At 35.4% G+C, this 27,732-nt stretch overlaps 4 protein-coding genes across 10 annotated transcripts; 2 read left to right on the top strand and 2 right to left on the bottom strand.

The window, feature by feature from the left end:
* Positions 1-145: 145 nt before the first annotated feature.
* LOC102613998 (pentatricopeptide repeat-containing protein At4g16390, chloroplastic) lies at positions 146-2,579 on the top strand. The gene has a single exon (XM_006467220.4). The coding sequence runs from the start codon at positions 295-297 to the stop codon at positions 2,380-2,382; it is 2,088 nt and encodes a 695-aa protein (XP_006467283.2). The 5' UTR covers positions 146-294; the 3' UTR covers positions 2,383-2,579.
* Positions 2,580-3,857: 1,278 nt separating this feature from the next.
* Positions 3,858-7,255, bottom strand: LOC102614297 (microtubule-associated protein 70-5). 2 transcript variants are annotated; one of them, XM_006467222.4, is made up of 10 exons: positions 6,993-7,255; positions 6,791-6,876; positions 6,518-6,583; positions 5,938-6,279; positions 5,696-5,851; positions 5,467-5,613; positions 5,272-5,343; positions 4,549-5,175; positions 4,313-4,461; positions 3,858-4,219 (listed from the first exon to the last, which is right to left on the bottom strand). In XM_006467222.4, exons 1-10 carry the CDS (start codon positions 7,096-7,098, stop codon positions 4,201-4,203), a joined length of 1,770 nt encoding a protein of 589 aa, XP_006467285.2. In that variant the 5' UTR covers positions 7,099-7,255; the 3' UTR covers positions 3,858-4,200. The 2 variants fall into 2 exon arrangements, with proteins under 2 accessions (XP_006467285.2, XP_006467284.2); XM_006467221.4 differs by having other exon boundaries at positions 3,858-4,222; positions 6,993-7,252.
* Positions 7,256-12,669: 5,414 nt separating this feature from the next.
* On the top strand, positions 12,670-17,422 carry LOC102614770 (putative protein FAR1-RELATED SEQUENCE 10). 6 transcript variants are annotated; one of them, XR_008052259.1, is made up of 7 exons: positions 12,670-12,861; positions 13,163-14,256; positions 14,340-14,783; positions 14,871-15,772; positions 16,478-16,540; positions 16,636-16,756; positions 16,925-17,422. XR_008052259.1 is itself a non-coding variant. In XM_006467223.4 (4 exons), the coding sequence occupies exons 2-4, from the start codon at positions 13,234-13,236 to the stop codon at positions 15,477-15,479; spliced, it is 2,076 nt and encodes a 691-aa protein (XP_006467286.2). In that variant the 5' UTR covers positions 12,670-12,861; positions 13,154-13,233; the 3' UTR covers positions 15,480-16,541. The 6 variants fall into 6 exon arrangements, 1 of the variants encoding a protein (XP_006467286.2); XR_369457.3 differs by having other exon boundaries at positions 13,154-14,256; XR_369458.3 differs by having other exon boundaries at positions 13,154-14,256; positions 16,459-16,540.
* Positions 17,423-18,815: 1,393 nt separating this feature from the next.
* Positions 18,816-19,499, bottom strand: LOC102615451 (uncharacterized). The gene has a single exon (XM_052435012.1). The coding sequence runs from the start codon at positions 19,497-19,499 to the stop codon at positions 18,816-18,818; it is 684 nt and encodes a 227-aa protein (XP_052290972.1).
* Between the last annotated feature and the right edge of the window lie 8,233 nt (positions 19,500-27,732).

Raw genomic sequence — 27,732 nt, 5'->3', positions numbered from 1 at the left:
TCGACTGAGGATTGGAGTCCTTTTGCTCAATCTATTGAGCCGCAAGCTACTTAGCCCAATTTTGCTGTTTGGGCTCATGATGTAAGCCCAACCTACATAGTTTGCTCAAATAACCATTTTCCCCCTTTTTTTTCTGTACTCTTCAATTTCTCTCCCATTGTTGATAAGGGTGGTCCCGTTGTTTGTGCCGCGAGAGAGAGAGAGAGAGAGACGCAGAGACTCTTCTGCTGCAGTTTATCGCGTGGGTGCGTGCGTGTAATATAACATAACTCAGCCTGAGGTGAGTGTTGAACAATGGCTTCCAATCTCTGCTACTCAACGTGTTCTCTCTTTTCAACACCAAAGCTTGGAAGAAGAACCTTCACTTTCTCTTTTCAACGCGACGACTCCCTCTCATTTTACTCCAAAACCTCTCTCCAAAAACGCAGCGTTTCGTTGCAAGAAACCCAGAGCTCAAACCCTACAAAGCATTCGCAAAATCCTCAATACCCGCACGGAAAAACTGGTTCTTCTCCTAAAAGTTACATCTGGGTCAATCCCAAAAGTCCAAGAGCTTCCAAGTTGAAGGAAAAATCTTATGATACGAGGTACAATTCTCTTGTTAAACTTGCCGCAGATTTGGATTCTTGTAGTGCGACTGAAGATGATGTTTTTAGTGTTTTGCGTTGCTTGGGTGATGATTTCTTAGAGCAAGATTGTGTCATTATTCTTAATAACATGACCAACCCAGATACTGCAGCGCTTGCTTTGACATATTTTACAAATAAATTGAAAGCTAGTAAAGAAGTGATTCTTTACAACGTGACTATGAAAGTGTTTAGAAAGTGTAGAGATTTGGATAAAGCCGAGAGGTTGTTTGATGACATGCTTGACCGAGGTGTTAAGCCAGATAATGTTACCTTTTCGACTTTGATTAGTTGTGCTAGGATGAATAATTTGCCTAACAAGGCTGTTGAGTGGTTTGAGAGGATGCCTAGTTTTGGATGTGATCCTGATGCACTTACTTATTCGTCTATGATTGATGCATATGGTAGGGCTGGTAATGTGGAAATGGCTTTTGGTTTGTATGATAGGGCAAGGAATGAGAAATGGCGTATTGATCCTAATGCTTTTTCTACTTTGATTAAGCTATATGGGACAGCGGGTAATTTTGATGGGTGCTTGAATGTTTATGAAGAAATGAAAGCGATTGGTGTTAAGCCGAATATGATTACATATAACAATTTGTTGGACACAATGGGAAGAGCGAAGAGGCCTTGGCAGGTGAAGACTATTTACAAAGAGATGACCGACAATGGACTTTCCCCAAATTGGAACACCTATGCATCTCTGTTGCGGGCTTATGGGAGGGCCAGATATGGGGAGGACACTCTTTCTGTTTACAGGGAGATGAAGGAGAAGGGAATGCAGTTGAGTGTGACTCTTTATAATACACTCTTGGCCATGTGTGCTGACGTAGGGTACACTGATGAAGCTTTTGAGATATTTGAAGACATGAAGAGTTCTGAAAATTGCCAGCCTGACAGTTGGACATTTTCTTCCATGATTACCATATGTTCATGCAGGGGGAAGGTCTCTGAGGCAGAGGCCATGTTCAATGAGATGTTGGAAGCGGGCTTTGAGCCTAATCTCTTTGTTCTGACATCACTTATCCAATGCTATGGAAAGGCCCAGCGCACTGATGATGTTGTGAGGGCACTCAACAGACTGCCAGAGTTGGGCATAACTCCTGACGATCGGTTCTGCGGCTGTCTTCTGAATGTGATGACTCAAACCCCGAAGGAGGAGCTTGGTAAGCTTGTTGAATGTGTTGAAAAGTCCAATTCAAAGCTGGGGTATGTGGTGAAGCTTCTATTGGAGGAGCAAGACATTGAAGGGGATTTCAAAAAGGAAGCAACTGAACTCTTTAATTCAATTAGCAAAGACGTCAAAAAGGCTTACTGCAATTGCTTAATTGATCTCTGTGTCAATCTTAATCTGTTGGAAAATGCATGTAAGCTTTTAGAACTGGGGCTTACACTGGAGGTTTACACAGATATACAATCCAGGTCTCCAACTCAGTGGTCTTTACATCTGAAGAGCCTCTCGCTTGGAGCAGCACTGACTGCATTACACATTTGGATAAATGACCTGTCGAAAGCGCTGGAATCTGGAGAAGAGTTTCCGCCATTACTTGGTATCAATACTGGGCACGGGAAACACAAGTACTCAGACAAAGGATTAGCTAGTGTTTTCGAGTCACATTTGAAGGAATTAAATGCCCCTTTTCATGATTCCCCAGACAAGGTTGGCTGGTTTTTGACTACAGAGGCTGCAGCCAAGTCATGGTTGGAGTCTAGAAGCTCACTGGTCTCAGTTCCTGCCAAGGTGACTGCCTCGTAAGTGTCTGGCATTCCCGAATCAGGTTGTATGCTTAGCAATGATGTGCTCACCATCTCAAACTCCCCTTTTTTTATGTTCTGGGCTATATGTCTCTTGACGGAGGAAGAATTTTTGTTCTATTAGACCATAACTTTTGTTTATACTTTGAATTTTTATATATAGAGCTAATGAAATTATGGAAATGTAAATTTCGTACTTGCTACTGGATTTGGGAAGTTGTATTGAAAATAATCAGTCAGTGCTAACTGCTATCGGTAGGAAGCTTGCTGGTGCTGACTGTGAAAACATTATTGATTTGCACTACAAACGGCCATTGAGCCAAACACATCACCACCCAAGCTCTCAAATTATTAGCATTTGTTTATTAAAAGAAAAAAGAAAATTAAAAACATGAAATAATTGAAGAAAACAAAATGCAAAAACTTTTGATTCTTTGGTAGCCTATAAAAACCGGACAGAAATTTGACTTCCAAATTATTAAATACTTCTGAAAGGGCACGGATATTTGACCTTGTGGAAATAAACAATGTTATGATATGTTCCACATCTTCTATTCTTCTTAGTTAATGCAAACTTGTAGAAACGCCCCTTATTGACTTGCTTATTCAGAGCCCACTAAAAAATGTTAATTAGCAAACCGAAGTATGTACTTGCCATTTCTTTAGAATAAAATTCGTCACTAGTTTATACTTTATAATGAAGCATCATGGTTTGCACTTTGCACGTTAGGTTGCCGTCAACGTGAAAACAAATTAAAAGCATCAATATAAATTGCTAAGAGTACAAACTCAAATGATGAGTGCACAATGGGAAAGTTGGTGCCTGTTCTGTCCTGCATTTCGCACAAGAAAGTTAGGATTATTCCTTTGAATGGCAAAGAAAAAGATTTACAAAAGCATAGTGACAAGGCGTACTCTTCATTGCCTCAAGGTACCAAGCTTGAGGCAAGGGAGGCTAAAAAGGAGAGAGTGAAGATTGTGATCACATGGCAGCAATTGGAGTTACTGCTGACAAGTGCAAACAAGTTCCAGTCTGGAAAAGTTTCTGTTCGATTCTCTGAGAATTTAATGAAACAGTGTCGGAAATGGCATCCATCTTTAGCTTCCATTCCGGAGGTGCCAAATCTTTGATCAGCTTTTCCTCATCACAATGCCGTTGATGAATTTACTGTATAGTTCACTAGATTGTAGAAAGTAGCTGCTCAAGAGCAGGAGGGTGTTTTTTTTTTCTTTAAATCGGGTGTCATTGCTTCGATCTATTTCCTCCATTATAGCAATTTTTTAGCTGTAATTGAGGATTATTTTTTGGTTATAATAATTCCGAGAGTGTCTCTAGTGTTTCTCTTTATATTTAGGAAAACTAATGCTCGTATTGTTTAAATCTTAAGAAGTAAATGCCATGAAATCAGTGGATTCAGCATAACGTATACGCAATTACTCCGGGGCCTAGTTTGATCAGCCACGATGGAAAATTCCTTCTCAGAAAAAAATGTTTCTGAACTCAAATCCTTTGGTCTGTGTATGACAAACAATTCATATTTCACTCATCTGGTAGTTTTAGATATTGATTGGAGAACTGGTGAGTGTAACTTGAGCATCTAAACAAACAGTCGACAGAAATCATATTGCATACACAAGCATTTGAAAACACAATTCAACACACTCCAACGAAATCACATTGTCAGCTTCTCGCTCTCTCACAATCTTCTTTTAGTCATAACTTATTCAACTATTTGCAAAATAATCCTTATTTACAGTGAAAAATCAGCAGAAATGAATTAAACGAATTCCTGAGGCATGCAACTTTCCAAAGGAAGCTTCAAGGTGCTTTGTTTACCCTGCTGCAATTTAGACCATCCAGAATGTTAGGGAAAGCAACAGAGAACAAAAGAAATTTAAAAAAAATAAAAATTAATGGATGTTTCACCAACCTTCTTGAAGAGCTTGTGCTTCTGATTTTTCTGGTGTCATCCAGTTTCGCAGATATAGCTTCCTTTTCTCTAGCCGCTGCTTCTCTCTTAATTTTCTTGGACTCAGCTTCAATGGCTTTTGTCAATGCATCAACCTTCCTTATGAGCATCTGAAATGAAAGGAAGGTTAGACAATTAATACCTCATGCTTTAACCACATGGTGAGTAAGAAGAGATAATTGAAACAACACTTCAACCTTGATTTCTTCATCTTTAGCATTCAAGCAACTGTCTTTAGACTCACAGAACTTCCTCAAAAGTATGACTTCCTTTTGTAGTCTGTCATACAGAAACCCAGAAACCACATCTTCTTTAACAGGGTTGGGATTTCCCTTGTTCTGAGAAACTTCATGTTCATAGCCACCAACTTTGTTTTTGACTTCTACTGAGACGTTTGTGTCACCAATTTTAAACTCATCAATATTGTTGTCTTTGTTCTCCTTCACCTGAGTATTTTCCTTGCCACAACTGCTATCAACAACCTTATTTTTCGATGGCCATATGCTTTTCCTCAGCACGTTTTCTCCGGCAGCACATTTCTTTCTGAAGCTATCAGCTCGCTTTAGTCCTCCAGTAAAATTACCATTGACCGTTGCATTTTCTGAGTTTGGCTGATGCAGTAGAGAGTTTCTACTGATAGTAGAAGCCCTTGGCTGTGATGTTGATCTCTTCCTTAGTCCACCGTTGGCTGTTAAGAACCCCAAAATAATGTTACTGGATTTTTCTGTTTTAGGTGACCCGCAAAATGTATTAGGACTGCCCGAGAAACTTGACACGTGCTTTAAGCCTTCTTCCAGAGTCTTTAGCCTTAGCTTCAATTTTTCCTAAAATTAATTCACATCGGCACAGAAAATTCAACTGACGGTGAAAATATTAGGACAAACTAATTGTAGATATAACATAAAGGAATCGAATTTAACCTTCAGTTGTGCTTCCGCCTTGGCTGTTCTCTCTGATATAGCTAGCTTGTCTTTTAGTCTCTGCATCTCAGCCTAGACATATAGGGATGTGGTTAGTCATAGAAGCCCAAGAAACTTTTAGAATATCTAAATGGCAAAAAATAAATAAATGAATTAGAAACCTGGATCCAAGAACCTTTTCCGATAAGGGAATACCTGCAGCAATCTTCTCTCTTCCAGCCATTGTCTGACGGGCATTACTTTGTCATTTTCATCCTTCCATTCATTAGCCACCACGGTTGCTACTCGGTTTGCTGAAACTTTAACTCTGGCAAGCTCCCTCTCCAGGGTCCTTTTCTCCTCCTGAAAATGTTAAGGTTACAGGATCATTGAATGGACCTTATCGACAGAACTGAAAATCACAACACATAAGTATGACACCTACATTTAGCTCAGTAATTTGTCGCTGATAGTCACGAATAGCATTAGCCGCAGACCCACCTGCGAGAACAGCTTCCTCTAGTTCTTTAATGGTTCCGCTAAGCTTTTCAACCTCCAATACCTTTTGGCGATTGGTTTTCTCAAGGATTCTGTTCTCTTCCTGCATAATCGTAATGTCAATTTGGCTAATAATTCAAAAGTCTTAGTACATCATCAAATGTGATGGGTTCAGTCCGGAAATCATGCCTGGCATATCTCAATCTGTCTCTTCAACTCAAAGTTTAGGTTTTGAACCTCCTCAACTATCAAAGCTCTTTCCAGAGCACTTCGCAGGATCTTCTCTGCCTCTAGTAGAGCCATCTCTTTTGCCTTAGTGTGACGTTGCAAAGCCTTCTTGTCCTCTTGAAGAGCAGCAATATCTTTTTTATACGTTTTGATATCCGCCTCCAGGGGAGCAAGGACAGACTCAATAGGAACTGAATCATCATCTTTAAGATTTGCATGCACCCTTCTAAGAGTTGCTTCCGCAGCATATTGTGCAGCTAATGCATCTTTCTTCTCGCCTGTTACTTTCTTTATTTCAAGATTCTGCATTGTATCATGTTAGAAAAATATATCCTTATAATAAGGCAAACCCTATCTTACATGCATGTAAGATACATCCCCCTCACATGAATAGTGTATGTGTGGGATCCACACACTATTCATGTGAGAGAAATGTATCTTACATGCATGTAAGATAGAAGGACCCTTATAATAATACTCACAAGTTAAGCCTCGAAAATAATGTAAAATTCCAAAAGGTATCACTTAGACCTTGACCTACCCTATGTTCCAGGACGTTTTGGGTGACTCTGAGTTTCCCGTCTATCTTACCAAACTCATTTCTGAGCTGTAAATGCAGAAAATAAAGAATCAATACTAAATTTACCATAAACACAAACATTTTGGCTAAAGTTAATTAGTAGCCTGTATATATGTGTATGTATATTTATTTATTTTCGTGTGACAATAATAATGTATCTATGCGAGTATTGAATGCGCATATATGGATATCAAATTGAACTACTAAATTTGCTTGCATAGAAATTCTGAGTACCTCTTCTATAGCCTTATCTTTCAGAACTTCAGTTGCTCTTAGTGCCTTGATTTCACCCTGAGCATCCGCAAGCTCCCTATCCTTCTCTGGAATAATGTAAAATAAAAATTATTGTCATAAGCCGAGTAAGCACACACCTGGAATTTGGACAGCTCAAAAACAAAGTAGTCATAAAAGCATGAACTATGAAGAAGAGAAAAACCTTTAAGCTGATTCTGTAAACGATTGAGTTCTAAAACAACAGGATCAGGATGAGCAAGAGAGAGCTCTTCAACTCCGCCAAGTTTGAGTTCATCAAAACCAACCATCTTTTGGCTATCTTAGTACAATGCACGAAAATATGGCATGGAGAAGAAGAAGACGCTGGGGTTTATAAGAGGGTTTTCTGTGAAACATGGAGAGAGTCCATTCCTTTAAGGAATTGACTGCAAAGAGAGGGAGGCTCTTCCCTTACTCTTAAGCAATATCGATAGTTACATTTCATGAGAACCGGCCAAGCCGGCTCTTTCATTTTGACAATAACGGTTACTTTCTTTTGTGATCTTGATATTGATTTTAAAACGTTTTAGTTTCTTAACTGCAATGATAAGCCTAAAGCACTATCTATTGTAAATTTTTTAAACAAATAAATTATCCTGCTCAACGGTTCTGATTGCAAATATTAAGTGTCAATTTTTGTAGCACCATCACCACCTATTCGTTCACCTAATCCAGTTGTGCAAATGCATTTGGATTATTCAACAAACGTACCCGAAAGTGTATTGGTTGGATATATATGCCATTTGTTGGCCTCAAACCTGGCCAACCGAAGCCGGAGAATCGGAATTTTGCACATAATTTTACATTCCCATTAGATCAATTGAGGCCCTTTCTCTTTTGTTTGGTGAATGTGATAGACAGAAAAGTGGTAGGTGTCATTTGATTCTCATATGGTTTATTTATTTATACAACTTCGGCCATAAAAATAAAAAAAGAAAACAAGTCTAGTGTAATGAATGCCTTCAAAGATTCTTTATCAAAGATAGCGTCAATGAAAGATATGTATATCTGCTTTTATTCAAGATAAAAAGGAAACCCTCTAGAAATTTTTATTTCAGACTAACTAATCAAGTTTTTCTTAAGCGCTAAATCCTGCATAAACCATGCCTTTAAATTAACTTAGTGGGCGTCACTCGAGCATGTTTTTGAACCTAAGCAAATCAAAATGAGGTGTTGACGACTCTTAAATGAAAGTGACAAACTAAAGTGGCTTTCAAGAACAAACTTTAAAATAAAAATGAAAAAAAGGAAAAAAAAATCTGCTGAGAATGCTTCACATCTTTGCTTTAAAGTATATATGATGAACGAATAAAAGAAAATCACATGAAGCTATCCAGCTACTAAGTGCTTGTGCAAGCACTTTTAGCCATTTGGCAAATTCTTGAATATAATTATTTTTAGAGGACAAATGGAAGTGTCTACTTTCGCTACCTACAACAACAACAACGCCACCACTACCTAATTGAGCCTCAGAGTAAAGAACTCATAAGGGCTATGACCAGACCCAGATAGCACCAAAAGAGTCAGAGGAGTTTTTGATTTAATTAAGCTAGATTGTAGGGGTTTTATATTATGTTAATCATTACTTAATTGAATTCTTCACAATCCACTTTGTTTTGATGAAGTGATGTGATGTGAGTTCAAGCTAATATTTGAAAGAATTGTCTTCATTGTGTGTTCCGAGTTGGATTTGGGTAGGTAAGTATTTGAAAATAAAGTACTCGAAAGTTTCATCCTTAAGGTGCATTTAAGATTAAAATTGGACAGTTATAGTTTAAAAAATACAGTAGTAAAGTGTTTGATAAACACTAACTGCTACAAGTTGGATGTTATGTTGATATGATTTTTCATTTGTATGATAAAAATTTTATTATATTTTTAATAATTTTGTTAAAATTTATATTTACTACATATTATTAATTTTTATTTCATAATTACAACTATTTTTTCACAACAACTGTATCTTAAGAGTTATATCACCTCAATCGTAAAAAGTACCTTAATGCATTAGGTTATTTCAGCCACGCCCGGACATTTTCTGTCGTGCCCTCAAAATCGTCCCCAAAATGGTGTTCTGTGTATATTGGTTTCAAATAAACTCTCAGTTATGGGTTGCTGCCAGCTGAAGGGCCCATTTATGGCTGAGCCTAGTAGTTCTCTAAACTGTTGGGCTCCAGTGGATCACACAGTCCAACAAAGAACAGTTGGTCCAATTTTTTATTTTATTAAAAGAGAGGGCATAACTAAAACTTAAAGCACTTCATAAAATTCCTGACCACACTTCACTGTAGCATTAGAAAATTGAGTAATGGTAGCGAGGTTCCCAATGACATGGATGGAGTAGATTTTTCTTTCAGATTCATGGGTTTAGAATTTTAGATTATATCATAACATACTTGATGTAATTTTTCATTAGAATAAATTTCTGATTTGTAATATTTATATCTCAGTGTTAAAAGAAAAGAGAGAGAGAGAGCCCGTAGCTTCACTCTTCTTCGAAATTATCTTTCAAGTTTCAAGAACTTAGTAAAGTCAAAAAATCCACAAGTGGAAGAATAAGAAATAAATTAATGGGATCAGAAATCTTCCCGCAAAGTTATACTTTCCATAGCTTTAACATATAAAAGAATAAGATGACTCACATTTTCTTCACCCACCGATTAGCCAATCTGTTGATGAAACTCATAAAGCGCACACATTGAAGAATGAAGACAAAAGAAGTTATGCCTTTCCTTCCTCTTCGTCGCATGAAAAATGGAAAAGTAGCCGATCAATTCAAGAATATATACCAAAACATTCCATCGGTCTTACTTGCAATGACTATTCTGCCATTGCACCAAAAATGCTCACCGCCGCCTGCCCAAATTTTGTTTTGAAACAAAGAAAATGCAGTTCCAAAACACAAATTGTATCATTTATCGCAACGACTTCAACTCTGCGTGGTAGTTGATATCTAGCAACTTCAACCTTGGCTTGCCAGAAGAAGAAGGGTATTTCAGTAATTAGAGAAACATGGACAAAACTAGAGGGTGGATTGTTTAGGAAACAGGAGGAATCCACTTAGGAAACTTTTAGAGAGAACGACAAAGCAAGCTTTGAACAATATATATATACACAAAAGGTGGTACTATTTAAAGAGAGGGAGAGAGAGAGAGGGCTGATGATAATCACATTTCAGTATTGAGCTGTTGTAATACTCTTCTAAACCATGGATATTACGCCAAAGCTTATGCAATACAGATACCAATTTAGTGTAGCTGTAGTTGTTTCATTAATTCTTGGGTTATTGTCATATGGTGCCCCCCGTATGCTCACCATTCTGGCATATTTTTGGCCTCTTATCGCATCAACCACAGTGTTCTTGCTGTTAATAATCGCCTTTGGTGGCCTTTCTCAGCTGGCAAACGAAGCTCATGGTGAACGGGCTGGTGAAGGACTCCTAGATTATGTGGCAGGAGCAGGGCGATCAGAGCATTAATGGGCCACGCTAACACTAACAAGTATCAATAAATTAATAAATGGGGTTGATCCATCTCTCAATCTCAATCTCAGAAACATACATGTATATACATATAGGCTCACGAAATTAAATATGTTTGATGCTCTTTAACTATTGGCCTCCATCTGTATACATCTTTACTTCACTTGCCTTCTTATAACATATTGTCAAAACACTAGACTATTCGTCAATACCAATATGTTATCTTGTTTTCATAGTTTTATCGACAGTTTATTGATCATATCAAACATGAGACCAACGTAAGATGAAATTTTCGACATCAATTGAAACTTCATATAAGTTCCACTGAAATCTGCAAATATATCTTCTGTGAATGGATAGCGAAATTAAAAGTCCCTTATTATTCATAATGACACCTCATTAATCAAGATAAACGCTATCGAGATGTTTTCAGTTTGATTTGTGATTAAGATGACTGTGATAGCTTTTTGGAAATACATGGTTGTGATGACTTTTATATCATGCGCAGCTATCAAAGTTCCTGATTGATCTGCATTAAGCCGTCGAGAGCGAAACATCTTCCTTGCTGATCTTTCCCATTTACTGAGCCATGTAAATTAAAGATTCTGCGGCACTGTAATCAAGTTGGAGGGGAAGTTTTGCTATAATTTAGGAGTTTGTATGAATGTCAAATCGATATATACCAAGAAGTGGCATGAGTATGAATATGGGAGAATTCAACATTTTGTAACATGATGTTTCAATTATTTATTAGGCGGGCTAATATCAAGTCAATATAAACCCGATACATACGACCACGAAATCAGGATATTCAGGTTTTTTTCTCACTCAAAACTTTTCTTTTCCTTTGAAATTCAAGAGTGGGCCACCCCAGAGAAAACCCAACAATTTTGGACCTCAGGCAGTTGAATGGACAAGCTGGCCCAACCCGTAAACGAAATGGGTTTGAGTGCAGCTCCTAACATCCTTTTAAAACTCCAACAAAACCACACCATTTTATATTTTTAGCTATTTCTTTGATGAAAATTATGTCAAAGCATTCTAATAGTGTTAATTGAATTTTACTACCATCTAGAATAAATTAATTAATTTATAAATGTTGCGAGATATATTTATTCCTCAGTTGATAAAAATATTATGTGTTTCACACTAATAACTTTAGGAAGTGAATTACAAACGTAGATACATAATTTGTAGTGTGCGCGTCTCACACCTCTTCAAATATATTATGAGTTGTGCATTACACTAGTCAATTTATAAAATGTCATGTTCACAACACCTTAAAATTCGAAAAGTGTGTTGCTAAATGCACGACCATTTGATATGCTTCATTAAGTATAAGTAGTAATCATCATTTGTAATCACATTCAGCTCAGAGAATGAGAAATAAGATAAAGAGCACTTAAGATACTTCACAATCATATCACAATAGTAAACATACTATTTCATAAGTAATTTGCTTCTTCACCAATTCAAGCTTATTATGAATCCATAAAAAAATATTTATATCATATATTAGGATTTAATCATTTAAAGACAGCTAGGACCTTAGGATTCATGATTTGTTCTCCCGACAATAAAATTATGATTAAAAAAATAAAGTTTTATAAAGATATTAAAGGGGTGTGAAAAGTATTACTCAATGGGTAATAACATCCAACTGCATTTAATTCCTTCAACCCTCAAAAGCCACCATTAAGATACAACATCATACGAAGTATAGTACACAATATACAGATAATATTATATAAATTTATTTGAAACTAACCTCAAAGAATTCTCTCTAGCTGTTAGGCATTGATTATTCAATAAACCCCGGTATATCAATTGATACTCACTCTTGTGTAACTAGAAGATCATTAGAATGAATAAATGAGGAAAATTACCATTTGTATATCAAGCTTTTTAATCTTTGTATTGTAACTATTTAATCGCTAGCCTGTAATCCAACTTAGCAGAAGCATTGAATTCCATGCATTAGAATTATTAAAAAAAATTATTATTATTTTTTATATACTGATATGTTACAATAAGAAATTTACTAATATTTTACAACCAGACATCAATCAGAACTCTCCTTTATAATTCTAAGATGACACAGCCCGAACAACAACTCTCACTTTAATACGAGAGGGAAATCTATTATACCCCTAAAACGGGGAGTCAAATAAACCTCTATCAAAAGGGAGTTGAGTCCCAACAATTATTGGGACTTGAACTCATACGCCCAAGAATTATATCAATCTATTGGACACATGAGTTACCAATGAGTTACAAATCTATGATTTAAAGCCGACTTACTCAAGAATTTTATTTATTTGTTTAAAATATTTAAAGTATAACAACAGTTAACTACGTATATTATGTAATTGATTTGATTGATGGCTTATTAACCTGTGAAAAATTCAAGTTATATGATTTATATGGAATTTGTTTAAAAGTCAGGGAACCGGAAATAATTATCCCCAAAAACAAAGAAACTTACGAGCTGAAGTAGAAGCACAGCAAGACTGCAAGAGCGAGGGTTTAAGCCCTTCCATCTCTTTCACTGGTAAGTAGTTTTTTCCTTTATCTGCTGGTTATTTCATATAATCTGGATCTTGCAAACCTTCATCTTATTAAAGCTTAATCCCTTTCTTTGTTCTTTTTATTTTTATTTTTTCTCTCTTTGTTTTTATTTTACTGTAATTTTCAACACAAAACTCAATTAAATTTGATCCCTAGTTGCATATATAACTCTTAGCTCTAATGGATATGCATAAAGTTAATTATTTGATAGAACAAATAAACCCTTTTCAATGTATTCTTCTTAATTTAATTTAATTTAATTTTTGGTTTTCAAGGGTTTATAGTGCATGCTAGTGGGGGACTTCGATATTTGAGTTTCTTTGGTTGTAAAGAGGTGTACATATAGTGTTATTTAATGGCATTGCTAACTTCAAAAAATATATGGATGAGGAGGCAACAATGTCCATGTGGCGATTGGAAATGTTATGTTTCTCATGAAGGAGATTCTGAAGAGACATCAGTAGCATCTCAATTGGCTAAAAATGATGAAAATTCATTGAATGAATCTATGGTTGCGCCCTACGTAGGAATGGTGTTTAAGAGTGATGATGATGCATTTGAGTATTATGGTAATTTTGCTAGAAAAAGTGGATTCTCTGTTAGGAAAGAAAGGTCAAGATTGAGCCCCCAATTGGGTGTATATAAACGTGATTTTGTTTGTTATCGTTCGGGGTTTGCTCCTATGAGGAAGAAGCCTGGTGGTGAACACCATAGGGATAGGAAGTCCGTGCGGTGTGGATGTGATGCAAAGATGTACTTGTCGAAGGAAGTAGTTGAAGGAGTTTCTCAATGGTTTGTTGTGCAATTTAGTAATGTTCATAATCATGAACTTTTGGAAAGCGACCAAGTGAGATTCTTGCCTGCTTATAGGAAGATTCAGGAGGCCGATCAAGAGAGAATTCTATTACTTTCCAAAGCTGGGTTTCCAATACATCGTATAGTAAAGGTGTTGGAGTTGGAGAAAGGGATTCAAGGTGGACAGTTGCCTTTCCTGGAAAGGGATGTTAGGAACTTTGTTCAAAACCGTAGAAGAGCTGTTCAAGAAAATGATGCTTTACTTACTGAGAAAAGAGAGACTGACACAATGGAACTACTAGACATCTGCAAGGCTACAAACGAGACTGATGAATACTTTGTTTATGATTTTACAGTCGATGAGAACAATAAAGTTGAGAACATTGCCTGGTCTTTTCCTGGCTCTATTCATGCATATGCCATGTTAGGTGATGTGGTTTATTTTGACACAACTTATAGGTCTATAACTTATGGTCTGATTTTTGGAGCTTGGCTTGGGATTGACAGCAACGGAAGAACAATATTGTTTGGGGTAGCTCTGTTGCAGGATGAAACACTCCGTTCCTTTGCTTGGGCCTTGCAGGTTTACTGCCAAAGTCTTTTAAACTAAACGTTTCTTCAAATATCTTTCATTTAGCAATTTTATATCTTCGCTTTTTGTTGCAGACCTTTGTTCATTTTATGAAAGGAAGATGTCCGAAGACAATTCTAACTGATCTTGATCCAGGGCTTGGAGATGCTATAAGAAGTGCATTACCGAACACTAGACATGTAATATCTGTATGTAATATTCTCCCCAAGTTATCTGGCTGGTTCTCGCTCTTGCTGGGATCTCAGTTTTCAGAATTCAAATCTGAGTTTGATGCATTATGCCATGTGGAGAGTACAGAAGATTTTGAACTCCAATGGAGTCAAATGGTTTCCATGTTTGGACTTGGTTCAGATAGGCACATTGCTTTACTTTATTCTATCCGGACATCTTGGGCACTTTCCTACATAAGAGGCTATTTTCTTGCTCGGATGGCAACACCAGCTTATTTAAAGTCTGTAGATGCATTCTTGAAAAGAATTTTTGCTGCTCAAACATGTTTACGTAGCTTTTTTGAGCAGGTATATCATTTTCTTTATTTTTTTGGGCAATGCTTGAATTGATTTTCATGTGTAGATTGTTTATAGTTTTTCTTGGAATTCTTGCAGGTTGGTATCTTTTCCAATCTACAAAACCAGCCACGTCAAGAGATGCAGTACATGCATATGAAAACATGCATCCCCATTGAAGAGCAAGCTCGTAGGACTCTTACACCTTTTGCCTTCAATGCTTTTCAACGTGAACTGGTTCTAGCTATGCAGTATAGTGCATCTGAATTGGCTAATGGAACATATCTTGTGCACCATTTCAAGAAGATGGATGGAGAACGTCGTGTTATATGGATACCAGATGATGAACAGCTTCATTGTTCTTGTAAGGAATTTGAGTCTTCAGGGATACCCTGCAGACATGCTTTTCGTGTTTTCATTACAAAGAACTACTTCCAACTTCCCGAGAAATACTTTCCTAGTAGATGGCTGCGTGAAAGCTCTTTAGCCTTTTTTTATGATCATGATGCTCAGCAGAACGAAGAATGGATTCAAGAATTTCATTCCCTTACTGAAAGACTATTTGCAGAATCATCAATTACAAAAGAGAGGTCTGATTATATTCGTAAAGAATTAACAAAAGAGCTTACAAGACTTCTTAATGAGGTTAGAGATATGCCAGAGAGTGATGGAATTGCTATGGATTTTACTCTTTCACCAACTGATTGATTTTATAGCAATGGAAAGTGTGGATGGTTGCAAATAGATAAGTGATCACCCAATGGGTGAAAAAACTTAGATGGTTAAATGAAAATGTTATCTGGCGATGCCAGCAGGGCTAGAATGAGTGTGCATTCTCATAGTTTGTTTCAAGCAGACACATGTATATATTGGGAGGAGCTACATAGAAGGAAGTAGTAGACTGTATTATCGTCCTGCTGCCAACCGGCTATTCTGGTTTCTATCAAGAAAGGGTAGTAGAGGCTGCAAAGGTTGTTGCATTGGGATAGGTCTCTATTAAGGTGGTGCACTCTGTAAATTTCTAATGCGTGTTTCTAGATATGTTTTTGGATTAATGAAGAGTAGTTAATTTAATTCATTATGCTCTTGTGCTTTTGATTTTACCAGCTTTTAGTATGTGGTTGGATAATGTTTTAAAGTATAATGATATTTCATGCATACTTCATTATGCTTCCATTCTGTTCATGTGGAGAACCTAAATGTAGTGGTCCAGGAGTTGATTGTACAAAAGCTACTTGCTTTGATTCAAAGGGGAAGCAGATGAAAGTTGAATAAAGGAATGTCCAGCAAGTAATCATGTATTACTTTCTTTTTCATAATTTGTTTCAAGAATTATCTGTCAAATATTATACATCCTGCACATTGTGGAGTGGCTCCATGATCTCTGTGGATGTATATTACTTTAAGGATGCTGCACTGTATTCTGGATGTGGAATTAATGGTAAGATAGTATGGGCACAACTCACTTTAGTTAGTATAGTAATTACATGGAGGTACTGTTCTTTGCCTTTGTAGAGTGTTGAAGTCAGGCAGCTATAGATAGTCTACTGTTTCTAAAGGTCAAGGCTAACAGCAAGTACAACTTTATTCTTTTAAAAACTTGGGAAAAAATTTCTGATGGATGTGCTACACAACCTTTTGTAAATTTATACGCAAGTATTTTTTCACTTGAGCTTTTATGATGCAGGCTTTCACCATGTTTACAGGTTTTTTGTCCAAATGAACTTGAGGATCAAATTGATAGAGGAGCAGCTTGGCATTTTGACTTGGTAATAGTCGTTGCCATTTTTATGAATAATTTAACTCCATACAAGTTTCAGTTTTACCAACTTGAGCCATTTGGTACTGAATTATGAATCTGCAGGAACAAAAAATTGAATGGCAATAAGGCATGACATACGGACCAAAATGAAATTTTCACTGACATATTTCAGCGTTACCGAGTGATTAGCTTTTACCCTAATCTGAAAAAAGAAAAAGAGAAGGTGATTAGCTTTCACCCACCTGAATGATTTTCAAATTTCATAGTCCTAAAGTTTTGGGCAAAATTGTACTGATATTTGTACTATCAGCATTACATTACTTTTTAAGATTGAACACTTTTCTTTTTCAAGTGTTGCATAGTTGAATAATTTAATTGTCACCATTTGCAGACAGGATGGAACTTGTTTCTCCAAGTTGGCGGTTATGAAGCCTTTCTACATTTCTCCCCTCCATAACTCCCTGCAACTTTGCAGGTATGCATTTGGGACTTTGCTGGCTTACAGAATCTGTAAGTTACAGACTGCAGCATCAGCCGTTGGATGTGGTTGAAGGTGGAGTGAGAAATTAAACAATAGAAATCGGATGGTGGGAGATGTTAGTTACAGAGTCCGCACCATAGACAGGTCCATGCATTTGATATGATATGGATTCAATCGCAATACTCTTCATTTTTCATTCAGAAGAGGGTCTCTCCCTAATAAAATGTCCATGACCAATGTCCCTCATATTTGTAAATTAAATTTTGTCAAAAGAGATCAATAAAAAAAGCTGCAAAGTTCTAGCCACATAAGTGTAAGAACCTCATCGACTGGTCGGTTTTCATTCTGTACAAAGTGGTTCATGACAAATGGCAATACTTACCTGCTGTTAAATATATAATGTTGATTGTCGTTTTAGCTTTGCCAAAAACTGTCATTCTCAAAATTTGCATTATGCTTCTATAATTGAATTTTTTTGGTGTCCGTGACCATGATCATATTTTGTGTATCTCGAACAAGCTTTTGTTAATATCTCTGTCCCAGGCTCGAAACTAAAGAAACCTGGGATGGGCCCACATTTTGCTAAAGCGTCGGGCGGCTACAATAAAATTGCATTATGAGCAAAAGCTTGTGGTGTTCCGTGTTCATGAGAGGGCCATAGGGGCGTGTTTGGCTTCATGGAAATGGAAGCATATGGAAAGTCGGCCAGGGTCATTTGGTATAATTATATTTTTTTGGTCCATGGATTAGAGGTGTATTAAAGGTATGTTGGTTTAACGAAAGGGGTGTATTAAAGCTGGTTTAAGAGGTTTTAATACCTGATTATGATATTCGCAAATCATGGAAATTTGCATAGGCTTTAGAATCTGGTTCTCCTTTATAATTTCCAATGGGTGCATATCTTTGTGGGTCTTACAAAATCATTCATTTGAAAAAGATTTATGACTTCATATAAAGATTTGTTCTCATTTTTGCCACTGTCAAACGAACTTTTTCTTTTCTAATTCATTCGGAATCTATCAATTTTTTTTTTTCTTCTTTCATGTATTATAGGGTGGTTTCCTCTCAAGTTTGAGGTTTAGATCTGGAGGATTCCATGCTATAATCTACCGATCTTAATAGAAAATTCATCACAACATCTGTTGGAAGAATCAAATTAAGAATGACATGAAAGATATGTCCAATTAAGCTCAAATCATGTATGTGCACAACAATATTTGTTAGTGGGGATATTCTTTGCACTGGTATATTTCTTTGAAAATGTATCTTTATTACACTAGTTTTCATCCTGACCTTCTGTGTGAAAATACAATGATTTGACCAATTAGTTATTATAATTGAATCGTAGTAAACAGATCTTCACTTTTTTTTTCTTTTTTCTTTTTTAACTTGTAAAGCCGTTCTTTCTAGTATTTTCCATAAAATTCAAGCCGCGAATCATCCAAAAGTAACAGTAGGTATAATTTTATTCTCACTGCAATTCAAGGAAATCAAGTATCGGGAGAATGCTACCTTACAGATACGGTAATCTAGCTAACATAATTGAAATAAAAGAACAGACAATTATTAAAGAAGTGCTAATTAAACTAGCTAGAAATATAGCATGAAAGAAATGTGTACACGGCATCCACATTAAACTTTCCAAAAAGATGACATAGAAGAAGGGATCAAAACTCTACAAACAAACAACAGCAGAAAGGACTAATTATAAGATAAAAACATGAAGGCGTAACTACTAATTAGTCATCTTAAACAAGGAAAGAAAGCAGATTGGCAATTGTTGATTTTAGATTAATGAAAATTATACTGCAATAAGCTGTTGTTGAGCTTCAATCCTGATTTCTTCCTTCATTTTCCTTATAAACTCTTCAATTTTCTTGTTTAACTCATCCGTAGTTGGTTCATATACTGCTTGTGCTTTTGCCCCTTCTTCTGGTACCACAGGTTCTTCATCTTCTGGCATCGAAACTTGAGTGCCTTCTGTGACTTGGACTTGTTCTTTTTGTTTCTCTTGTATTACTTCTTCTGCAAACAATTCGCTTTCTTCTTGTTCTTGTTCAGCTACAAGTGCACCATTTGCCGCGGGAGGAAGTTCGTTATTAACATCAACGGATGCTTCCACCTCTCGCAATAAATCGGAAGCCGAAAGACGCTGAGAATCGTCACCATCATCACCAGCGACGTAAGCCGACGCTGGTGTCGAAGTGCTGCAAGAGACCAAGCTGGTTTTCGCAAGAAGAGCAAGGATTCCATTGCAAATGAGGAACACGTACTTCCTCTCGAGAGTGTGGGTGAAGAATGAGAAAAGGAACGTGGAGAAACAGACATTGGAGGATTGAGGAAAGCCTGCGGAGTAGCAAAGAATCAGAGAAAATATGGAGACTGAGACAACAAGTTGCACACGCCTTTTAAGGAAGCGGCTCTTGTTCAACTTCAGGCTGTGCTCGTCAAAAGCTTGAAGCTCCAACTCCTTGAATTCATCCATATCTCGGTCTTGGGACTTTTGGTTATCTTGTTTAATTTGTGTGCGAGAGTGAAAAAAGGGTAACTTCTCTTACAAGTGCTTTCAACTGGGTCGGTGTCTTTGCCTTCGGTGTTTCGGGTGCAAATGACACGGAGGCACCCTCTTTATTTATTTATATAATCTTATTGCCCTGAAATGAGAGCCTACTACAGTTTCATGGGCTATACATGAAATTACAGATATGGCCTTACTGATTTTCTTTCCACCATGACGTGTGGAACTCGGACAAGAATTGTGGCCAGAAAGAAAATCAAGGGATTTACTTTCCTGCTGTCAATATGAAAAACCATTCTACAGCAAATTTAACCCTGCGCTCAATCAATCCTTATAGAAGTTTCTAGCTGTTCTTGTTATTGTTCGGTGTTCTCCAGTCTCCACCACAAATCCCCAATCAATCCCACAGTAAACTGAGCCTACAAACCCAAATTGACCCTGGGAATTAATTATTTGTGGGCTCCACTCCTTTAATGAGAGATATGAATTGAGCTTTGTTTTGTGCATCGTGTGTTGCACGATTTTGTTCCTTCTGTTGCAAGCTTCGGCCCAATATTATATATAATACATTCCCGTTAATTAAAAGCTATACGATCGATACGTATAGAGAATTCTTTAGATGTATGAAATGTTAAAAAGCGGCAAAAACAAGCAACTTTGAACTTGTTTTTACTACCAAATTTCTTTGCGCCCCCTCAAACAGGGGCTCTTGTCTGCCGTACACGCAGTACCCTGCAATACAAGCAAAATTCTTCCGGTTCAATTTTCAAGCAAACCAAGCTAATCCAGGTTAGCTTTCTTCTTTGTCAAGAAACTGCTGATGTACGTAATGTCATTAAATTAAACTACACTAGTAGGATCAAGAAAGAAACAAAACCATCCCAATTAATTGTTGAATTTAATTTATTCGGTAAATTTTTGTTTGCCATAGCTGGCTAGGACTATACAATTAATAAACTTCTTGAAAAACCGGGAATAATTTTACATGTGCACTCCATTGACTAATGTCCATGTCATTTTCATGCTAGCACACTATGGTATTATTGACGAAAAAAATATTTAAATATATTAGTAGTATACAAAATTTCGACACGAAAAGACATAATAATAATGTTGATTCAAAAATAATAATAAATGAAAACGAAATGGTATTAATCTTTTGACGAAATTATAATTTAATAGATATTCTGCATGCTTACTTCTGATGTTTCTAGCTAGTACATCAATAACCATTCGAATACTTAACTTCAATTCAGATCACACTTTTTCGCCAATCGATCACTGAATTTGAATCTATAATTCTTTCAAGTGAATAAACAAGGAGCACTACAAATTGCTTGTGTAAAAGCAAAGCATTATTATTAATTATTATTTTCAATGAACTTTGACTAGAGCATGCTGCGAGGCATTAATTTCTTAGTTAACATTTACACACCACTAATTAATATTTATCATATGTATCGCTGGCAAAAGAGAAATAATATTGTTACGTATTTTTAAAAATTTTATATGAAGTTTCATGTCAAAGGATATGATATGTGATATGTTATTCATTAAGTAATTGATAATTTTTCTTTTAGGTGAATTAATTAATTACATAGTTTTACTCTCTACTTTATGAACATTACGAAATTTTGAGATAAAATTTTAAGATGTCTACTAAAACATGATCTTCTTCACAAAAATGCTTTTAACTTAATTAATCTAAATTCATTTAAATCATATGATGCCTTGAAACCAGAAATCAGGGCTAAAACTTATAACATAAGAAGGAGCGTGTATATATATAGACGTACACTTGCATACAGCCATACACACATATTACAGAAAAAGTAATATAAGTACAACTAGTTTTTTTTTTTTTCCCCTCCCGTCAAGTAAGTTACTTTTTTATTTAAGAGAAAGACCATGTTACATAAACAAGAATAACAAAACCATATGCGCCTTATGATAAAGTATAAACACATGCGTGATTAATATAATTAAGCGACAATAGTACTGTAAGGATATCTCAAATCAAAACCTAGAGCTGGTTATAAGTCAATATTGATCTGGCCATAAAAATGCTCCCATTGCGAATGCTCTCTTTTCATCAGGAGTCCCCTGGAAACATAGGCCATATTCTCTGAGAAGCATGTCAAGCTTCCAGTCCTCCATCTTCTCATAATCAGCCTTCGAGTATCGAGGATAATGAAGCGGCAGTTGAAACCCAGAAGCACAAGCTTCAACACTTTGTGATAATCCATCGCTGACCTTTGAATCTGATGAGACTCCATTTACTTGAACTTGGTGATGATGATCGTTTTGGTATCCCACAACACCGTTACACTCTATTTTGTTGTCGTTTTGATGCCCTAGTACATGACATGCTGTATGAAGAACCCACCTCAGAGCCATTCTCTCTCTCTTTTTGTTTACTCTCTTTCTGAAGCTTAATTAAAGCTTTTGTGCATTTATATAGACCCATGATAGTTAACGACAAAACTGCGTGATTAGTGGTTTCACGAATTAAGCAAAAATGAAAAAGAAAAAATGATTGGCTTGCAAAATTAATTATATTAATTATGATGAAATAATGCTTGCTTGTATTAATGGCCATCTTGAAATGGGTATATGGAATGCGGAGATAGGCCACTTAAATTTTGGAGTGGTTATTTGTCCACTTCCGTGTACGTGAATATGACATTCTCTCTCGATCATTTCTCATAATAATAAAATACATACATACATAATTGAGTTGCGTGTTAGAGAAAGCATTGGGAGTGGGCATGGCCTCTTTCCCTTTCCCTTTCCCCTTCCCCTTAATTAATTTGCCTCTTCGACGTCATATTGGTTCAATAATCAATAATGTTGAGTGGCTTTCTACATAAGATTAATTGATTCTGATTCTTGCAGAATTGTACTCCTCAATATGGCTAAAAAGCAAAATGTTAAATGGGAACGGCCTTAAAAGCTGATCAAGTGAAGAAAAATTGAATTATTGATTGGCCTTATGTATTTTTCAGGATAAGATAACTACCCAGGGGCATGCATAATAAATGCACGTATTTCATTAAAATTAATAATGGGTTTGTTTCAACCACCCTTGAGGATAATGATAAGGAGTGCTTTGGGAATTTGATTAAATTGAGATTTTTTTTTGTTTTTTTATTACATCTGTGCTCTTAAATTAAATTATGTGGCTGTCATTGATCAAACCAGGTACCCTGCTCTTGAATCTTCTTGACATATATAATTATTATCAAAACTTGGAAAATTAAATGTACGTGCGGTCAATTTTTGTTGGATTGCTGTCGTTTTTTTGCCCAAGATGTCAAACCCCTAATTAAGATGGCAACAATTTGACCTCTTAATCAGTAATGGTGCGTTCACTAATTGGAATGGGTTGAAATCGGAATGACTTGAAATCGAAATGGGCTGAAATGAGAATCATGAATAGGAATCAGAATAACTTGTTTATTTGAGCAGTAAGATTTGGAATCGGAATTAGATTCACTTCCATTGATTTGTTTACTTTGTCTTGAAATTAGAATAAAATATCATAATTTATTAAAATACCCTTTTGTTAAGTATTGCTCTTGATATTGTGCTTGTTATTATTTAATAATAATAATAACAACAACAACAATAACAACAACAATAATAATAATATTTTATAAATAGACAAATAAATAAATAAATTGAAGTAAGAACAATAAAGATACATAAAATGCATATATAAATTCAGAACAATTTTCAATACAACATAGGTTCCTACAACGATGATACAAATATAAAACAAATAAAAAAGGAAAAAACACTTGGAATAATGGAGAAAGTCGCATGTCAGAGACGAATCTGAGAGAAACCGATCAGCAACCAGCGACGAATTAGACTGGTGAGTGACGCAAGAGAACCAGGTTGACGAATCCAAGAGAAACCGAGCAGAAGTTGCTGGTCAGTGACGAGCTGATGATTCCGGCCAATGAGCTAACAGGAAAGAAGAAAACAAGTGATGAATTCGGCCAGTGAGCTGATGAATCCAGAAAATCATGATTACTTGGAAAGTAAATGATGTGTTTTTATTGCATTTTAGTTATATTTTGTATAAACATCTATTTTAGTTTATTTTTAATCAATTTTCTTTGATTTAGAATAATTTGTGTGCTTAGATCATATGCATAATTGTAGGTGACCGAAAGCTCAAATTTCAAGAAAGCAATGCTACTGCAATAGGCCTGCAAAAATAAGGAAAAAACTTGGTTACAGAAGAATTGAAACAAATTTGGAACAATGCAGTTGCTATAGTCGTTGTTGTAGCATCTGTTGCTGTAGCAATCCTGGAGCATTGACAATGAAGATATGAAGATTTCGTGCAAGATACTTAAAAAATTACGATTTGAGGTTTCCTAATCTGAAAGATATGTGCCCTAAACTTCCGTTTACCCTAATTTTCAGCTATAAAAGAAGCACACAAGCAAATGAAAAAAGAGAGCTGTCAACCAAGGAGAAAAACCGAAAAAAAAAAGAGTAAAACAGAATTAAAGAGTAGGATTTAGGGCTGCATCAGAGGAGAACACGCAGAGATTAATCAGGAAACCAATCCCTCTTATTCTTGTTTATTCTTTAATCATGAGGATGTATTTGATGGCTAAAACTCTGTTGTTTATGTTTTTTTTTTTACAAATTATTAACTAAATTTATTTGTGGTTGAGTAATAAACAATCTTGATGGTTTATTGACTGAATATATGTGTTGCTGCATGTTTGCTATAGCATTTTGTTTTGATAGTATTTATTTTTATTCATTATTTCGGCTGACCGCCCATTTAATGATACAAGCTGGGAAAGAGCCACAAAAAATCTATCTTAGTGGAACATATCATAGCAATACTTAGTTTTAGATTGGATTTCCTGAGTTGAGTTTTACTTGATTCCAAATGGGTCATGCTTAATCTAAAATTAGTGATGAACTAGACATGAAGATTCATTTTGTAGGGAAATTAGAGCCTAAGCGTGTAATGTTATATCTTATGTTGGCATAACGATTGATCACTGTTAGGTTGCATAAAAGTATAAGACATCCAACATGCGACAACTGAGGGTACAATAGGATTATACCCAGTGCTGTAGCAGATGTTGTAGCAACCAAGCCCAAAATTAGAAGAAATGGTTACAACCATTAGGTGAGTTGAATCACTCAACTACTTCATTTTCATTGGTTTTATCCTCGTGTTTGCTGTGAGAGTTTCCTTTATTTTATTTTATTTATTGCATTTTTGTTATTTTATTAGTTTTAGTAGTTGTCTCATTTTAATTTGAAACAATCTACATTGTTAAGATTGTTATAGCAAGTCTGATAACATCAATCCCTATGGAGACAGTCTTGAATACTTATCATTATATTACTTGTTGTGTACACTTGCACATTGACGCTAATAATACAAGAAAAAGTTGCAACAGAGGGAGATGAGATGGAAGCTTCTGGTTTGTGCATGAGAGAGTGTGTGCTTGAATCGTTTACTTTTTTTTTTTAATTTATATTTTTCAATGTAAATAAAGGATATTTTTGGAAAATAATAGGGACGCTTTCATCATTGGGGGTAATGGAGTTCTGATTCCAACCTCCCTCCACTGGAATCACAATCTGGGTAATCACTCCCCTTTTTGCGTGGGAACCACACGTATGATTCCCATTCCTAATTTCAACTTAACAAGTAAATGAGTTTATCATTCTGATTCCATCATTCTGATTCCTATTCCGGGAATGTAAACACACCAGAAGAGTGAAGTGTAAACTAATGGGCTCTCCGGCGGCCCATTTTCCGCTTCCCCTCTGATGTTTCAAATCGGGCAAACTTCTTTTTACCCTTAATCCCCCATTATTTGATACCTGAAGTATTATTTATTTTAATTTAATAAATAATTATAATTATTTAGTTTTTTTTTTAATAATTTCTACCCTACTATTTTTGTAAATTCACCTCACTTTTAGAAAAAATAATTATAATAAGTTCTCATTATTCTTAAAATCTGCAGGTCAACAAAAATTTTTGACAATTAATTGGTTAAATTATTTTTATGATTTTTTTACTTAGGTACTTTTGATCATTAAGGTTGCTTTAACATAAGTTTTATTTGACTATTTTACCCTAATAAATGATAATATAAAATGAACAAATTACCCTAAAAAATATGAGCTCTTATGGCTAATACTTCAGTTCTTTTATTTTATTTTATTTTATTAAATCTCCAAACTTCTTCTTTATTTGCATTTTGTAAAAATAATAGAAAATTATCAATCATCTACTTAAGTTTACATCATTATACAAAATACTATAAAAGTTTGAATTTATTCAATTTTGGACCCCATATATGCAAGTTGTATCAACCATCCACTGGAAAGAAATAATTATCCTTACAAAATAACAAAACAAAAATAAATACAAATTATATTGGTATTTATTTTACAAAGAAATTCCATCTTTTCATGTACAATTGATCTACATTGTAAATAATGGGTGAAAAATCAAACAAATTTAATTTTTTATAGTAATTTTGATAACTGTGTAATTTCTGGATTAATGGTTGATAATTTTCTTTTGATTAAATCTCTAAACTTCTTTTTATTTACACTTTCTAAAATTGATGTGAACTTATTGTAATTATTTCTTAGGAGGGGTAGATTTACAAAAATAATGGATGAAAATATTATCACCTCAATAATAAACCATAAAATACGTTACCATACTAATATTTGTCATTAATTTTTAGTTATTACACGTTCCCTCTGGATATTTAAAAAAAAAAGTCATATAAAATAAACCCTGTTGTTAGATTGAAGATTTCAAAACTAACGTTTTATAGCCTTTTCCTATTTTATCCCTCAATCGACATATTTATCTTATAAATAAATTAATAAAATAAAAACTAAATAAATTTAATATTGCAAATTTTGTTGCAATAAAAATTGCAACTAACCCATTAAAAATATTGCTGGCAACTATACAACATAATAGAAACATACACTAATAAAACATAAAAATATTCCTCTTTTCTTCATTGAAATATCAAAAGCCTAAAGAATAAAATCTCACAAAAAAATTAAAAATAATACAAGAATTTCTGCAAACCTAAAAATTACAAGTCACCAAGTCTACGAGCAGTCGATAAAAATTTGTAATTTTTTAAAATTCATTAGTTTATGTCATGATGGGTTATGTTGATTTAGGGACAAAATAGTAAAAGAACTATTTTAACATATTCATTCTAACCGCTAGAGTTACATGGTTAATTGGTTATGTTTAAAATGTCAGGAGATAAGTGGGCAATGTTTCGAGAAATAGAGAGGAAAGGGAGAGGTGAAGTTTCCCAGAAGGATTTACCCTTAACAAGTACCATCACCCTGCTGGAATAAAGCTACCTAGTCCAATAGATGGAAATTTACGAATTAGCATCAAGGATGCGGCATGTACATTATAAAGTAAATTTTTAATAAGGTGCCAGAAATGTTGTTTGTAGTCATGGTAGTGGTTTGAAGGAAGGCAGTCTTAGTGTAGCTCGGATACCATGTTTGATATCAGGTTTTAAAAAATCCTTTAGTTTTCTCATTGAGTTCACTGAATATATACAATACAGGAGAAGAAATTGTTCAAGTGAATTCTTAGATAAATGCCAACTAATTCCTAGTATCATGTATACATCTGTAACTAAAATATACATAAAAGATCTTTACGAATGAAAAATAACAAATGAATAAGTATCAATGTTGACCAAGTGAATTAGGCATTTCTCCTCAGCTGTCTCCACTGTGTTTTGGAATGCTCCTGCAGCACCATGGCCTTGGATTGAAATCAACACAGATGGCCTGGCTAATTTGTACAAAATCAAGGACCTGGTAGCCACAATAAGCCAAGACAATCTTGGTCACTTACAACGAGCTAACAGCAAGCACCATAGGCATCGGCCACAACCCCAAAAAAGAGGCTTAAGAGCTGCCCCTATTCTATCAACAGGTACATGGCTAACATCATGATTCTTAAATTTCAACATTTCAACATTTTGTTGTCCCTTTTTTTTCTTTTTAACTTATTAGATAAAGAATTCACTTCGTTTCCTTTTTATTTCAGGGTTATGGAATGGGTTTCCGACGATATGAACAATGCAGTGAATGATGGAGACGGGGGAGAGGATGATGGAAGACCCATTTCCTTAGTCAGGTA

The sequence above is a fragment of the Citrus sinensis genome, chromosome 2 (genome assembly GCF_022201045.2).
Source record: "Citrus sinensis cultivar Valencia sweet orange chromosome 2, DVS_A1.0, whole genome shotgun sequence".
Taxonomy (NCBI): Eukaryota; Viridiplantae; Streptophyta; class Magnoliopsida; order Sapindales; family Rutaceae; genus Citrus; species Citrus sinensis.
Note: the sequence above shows the minus strand (reverse complement) of the source record. Positions and strands in the feature narration are given on the sequence as shown.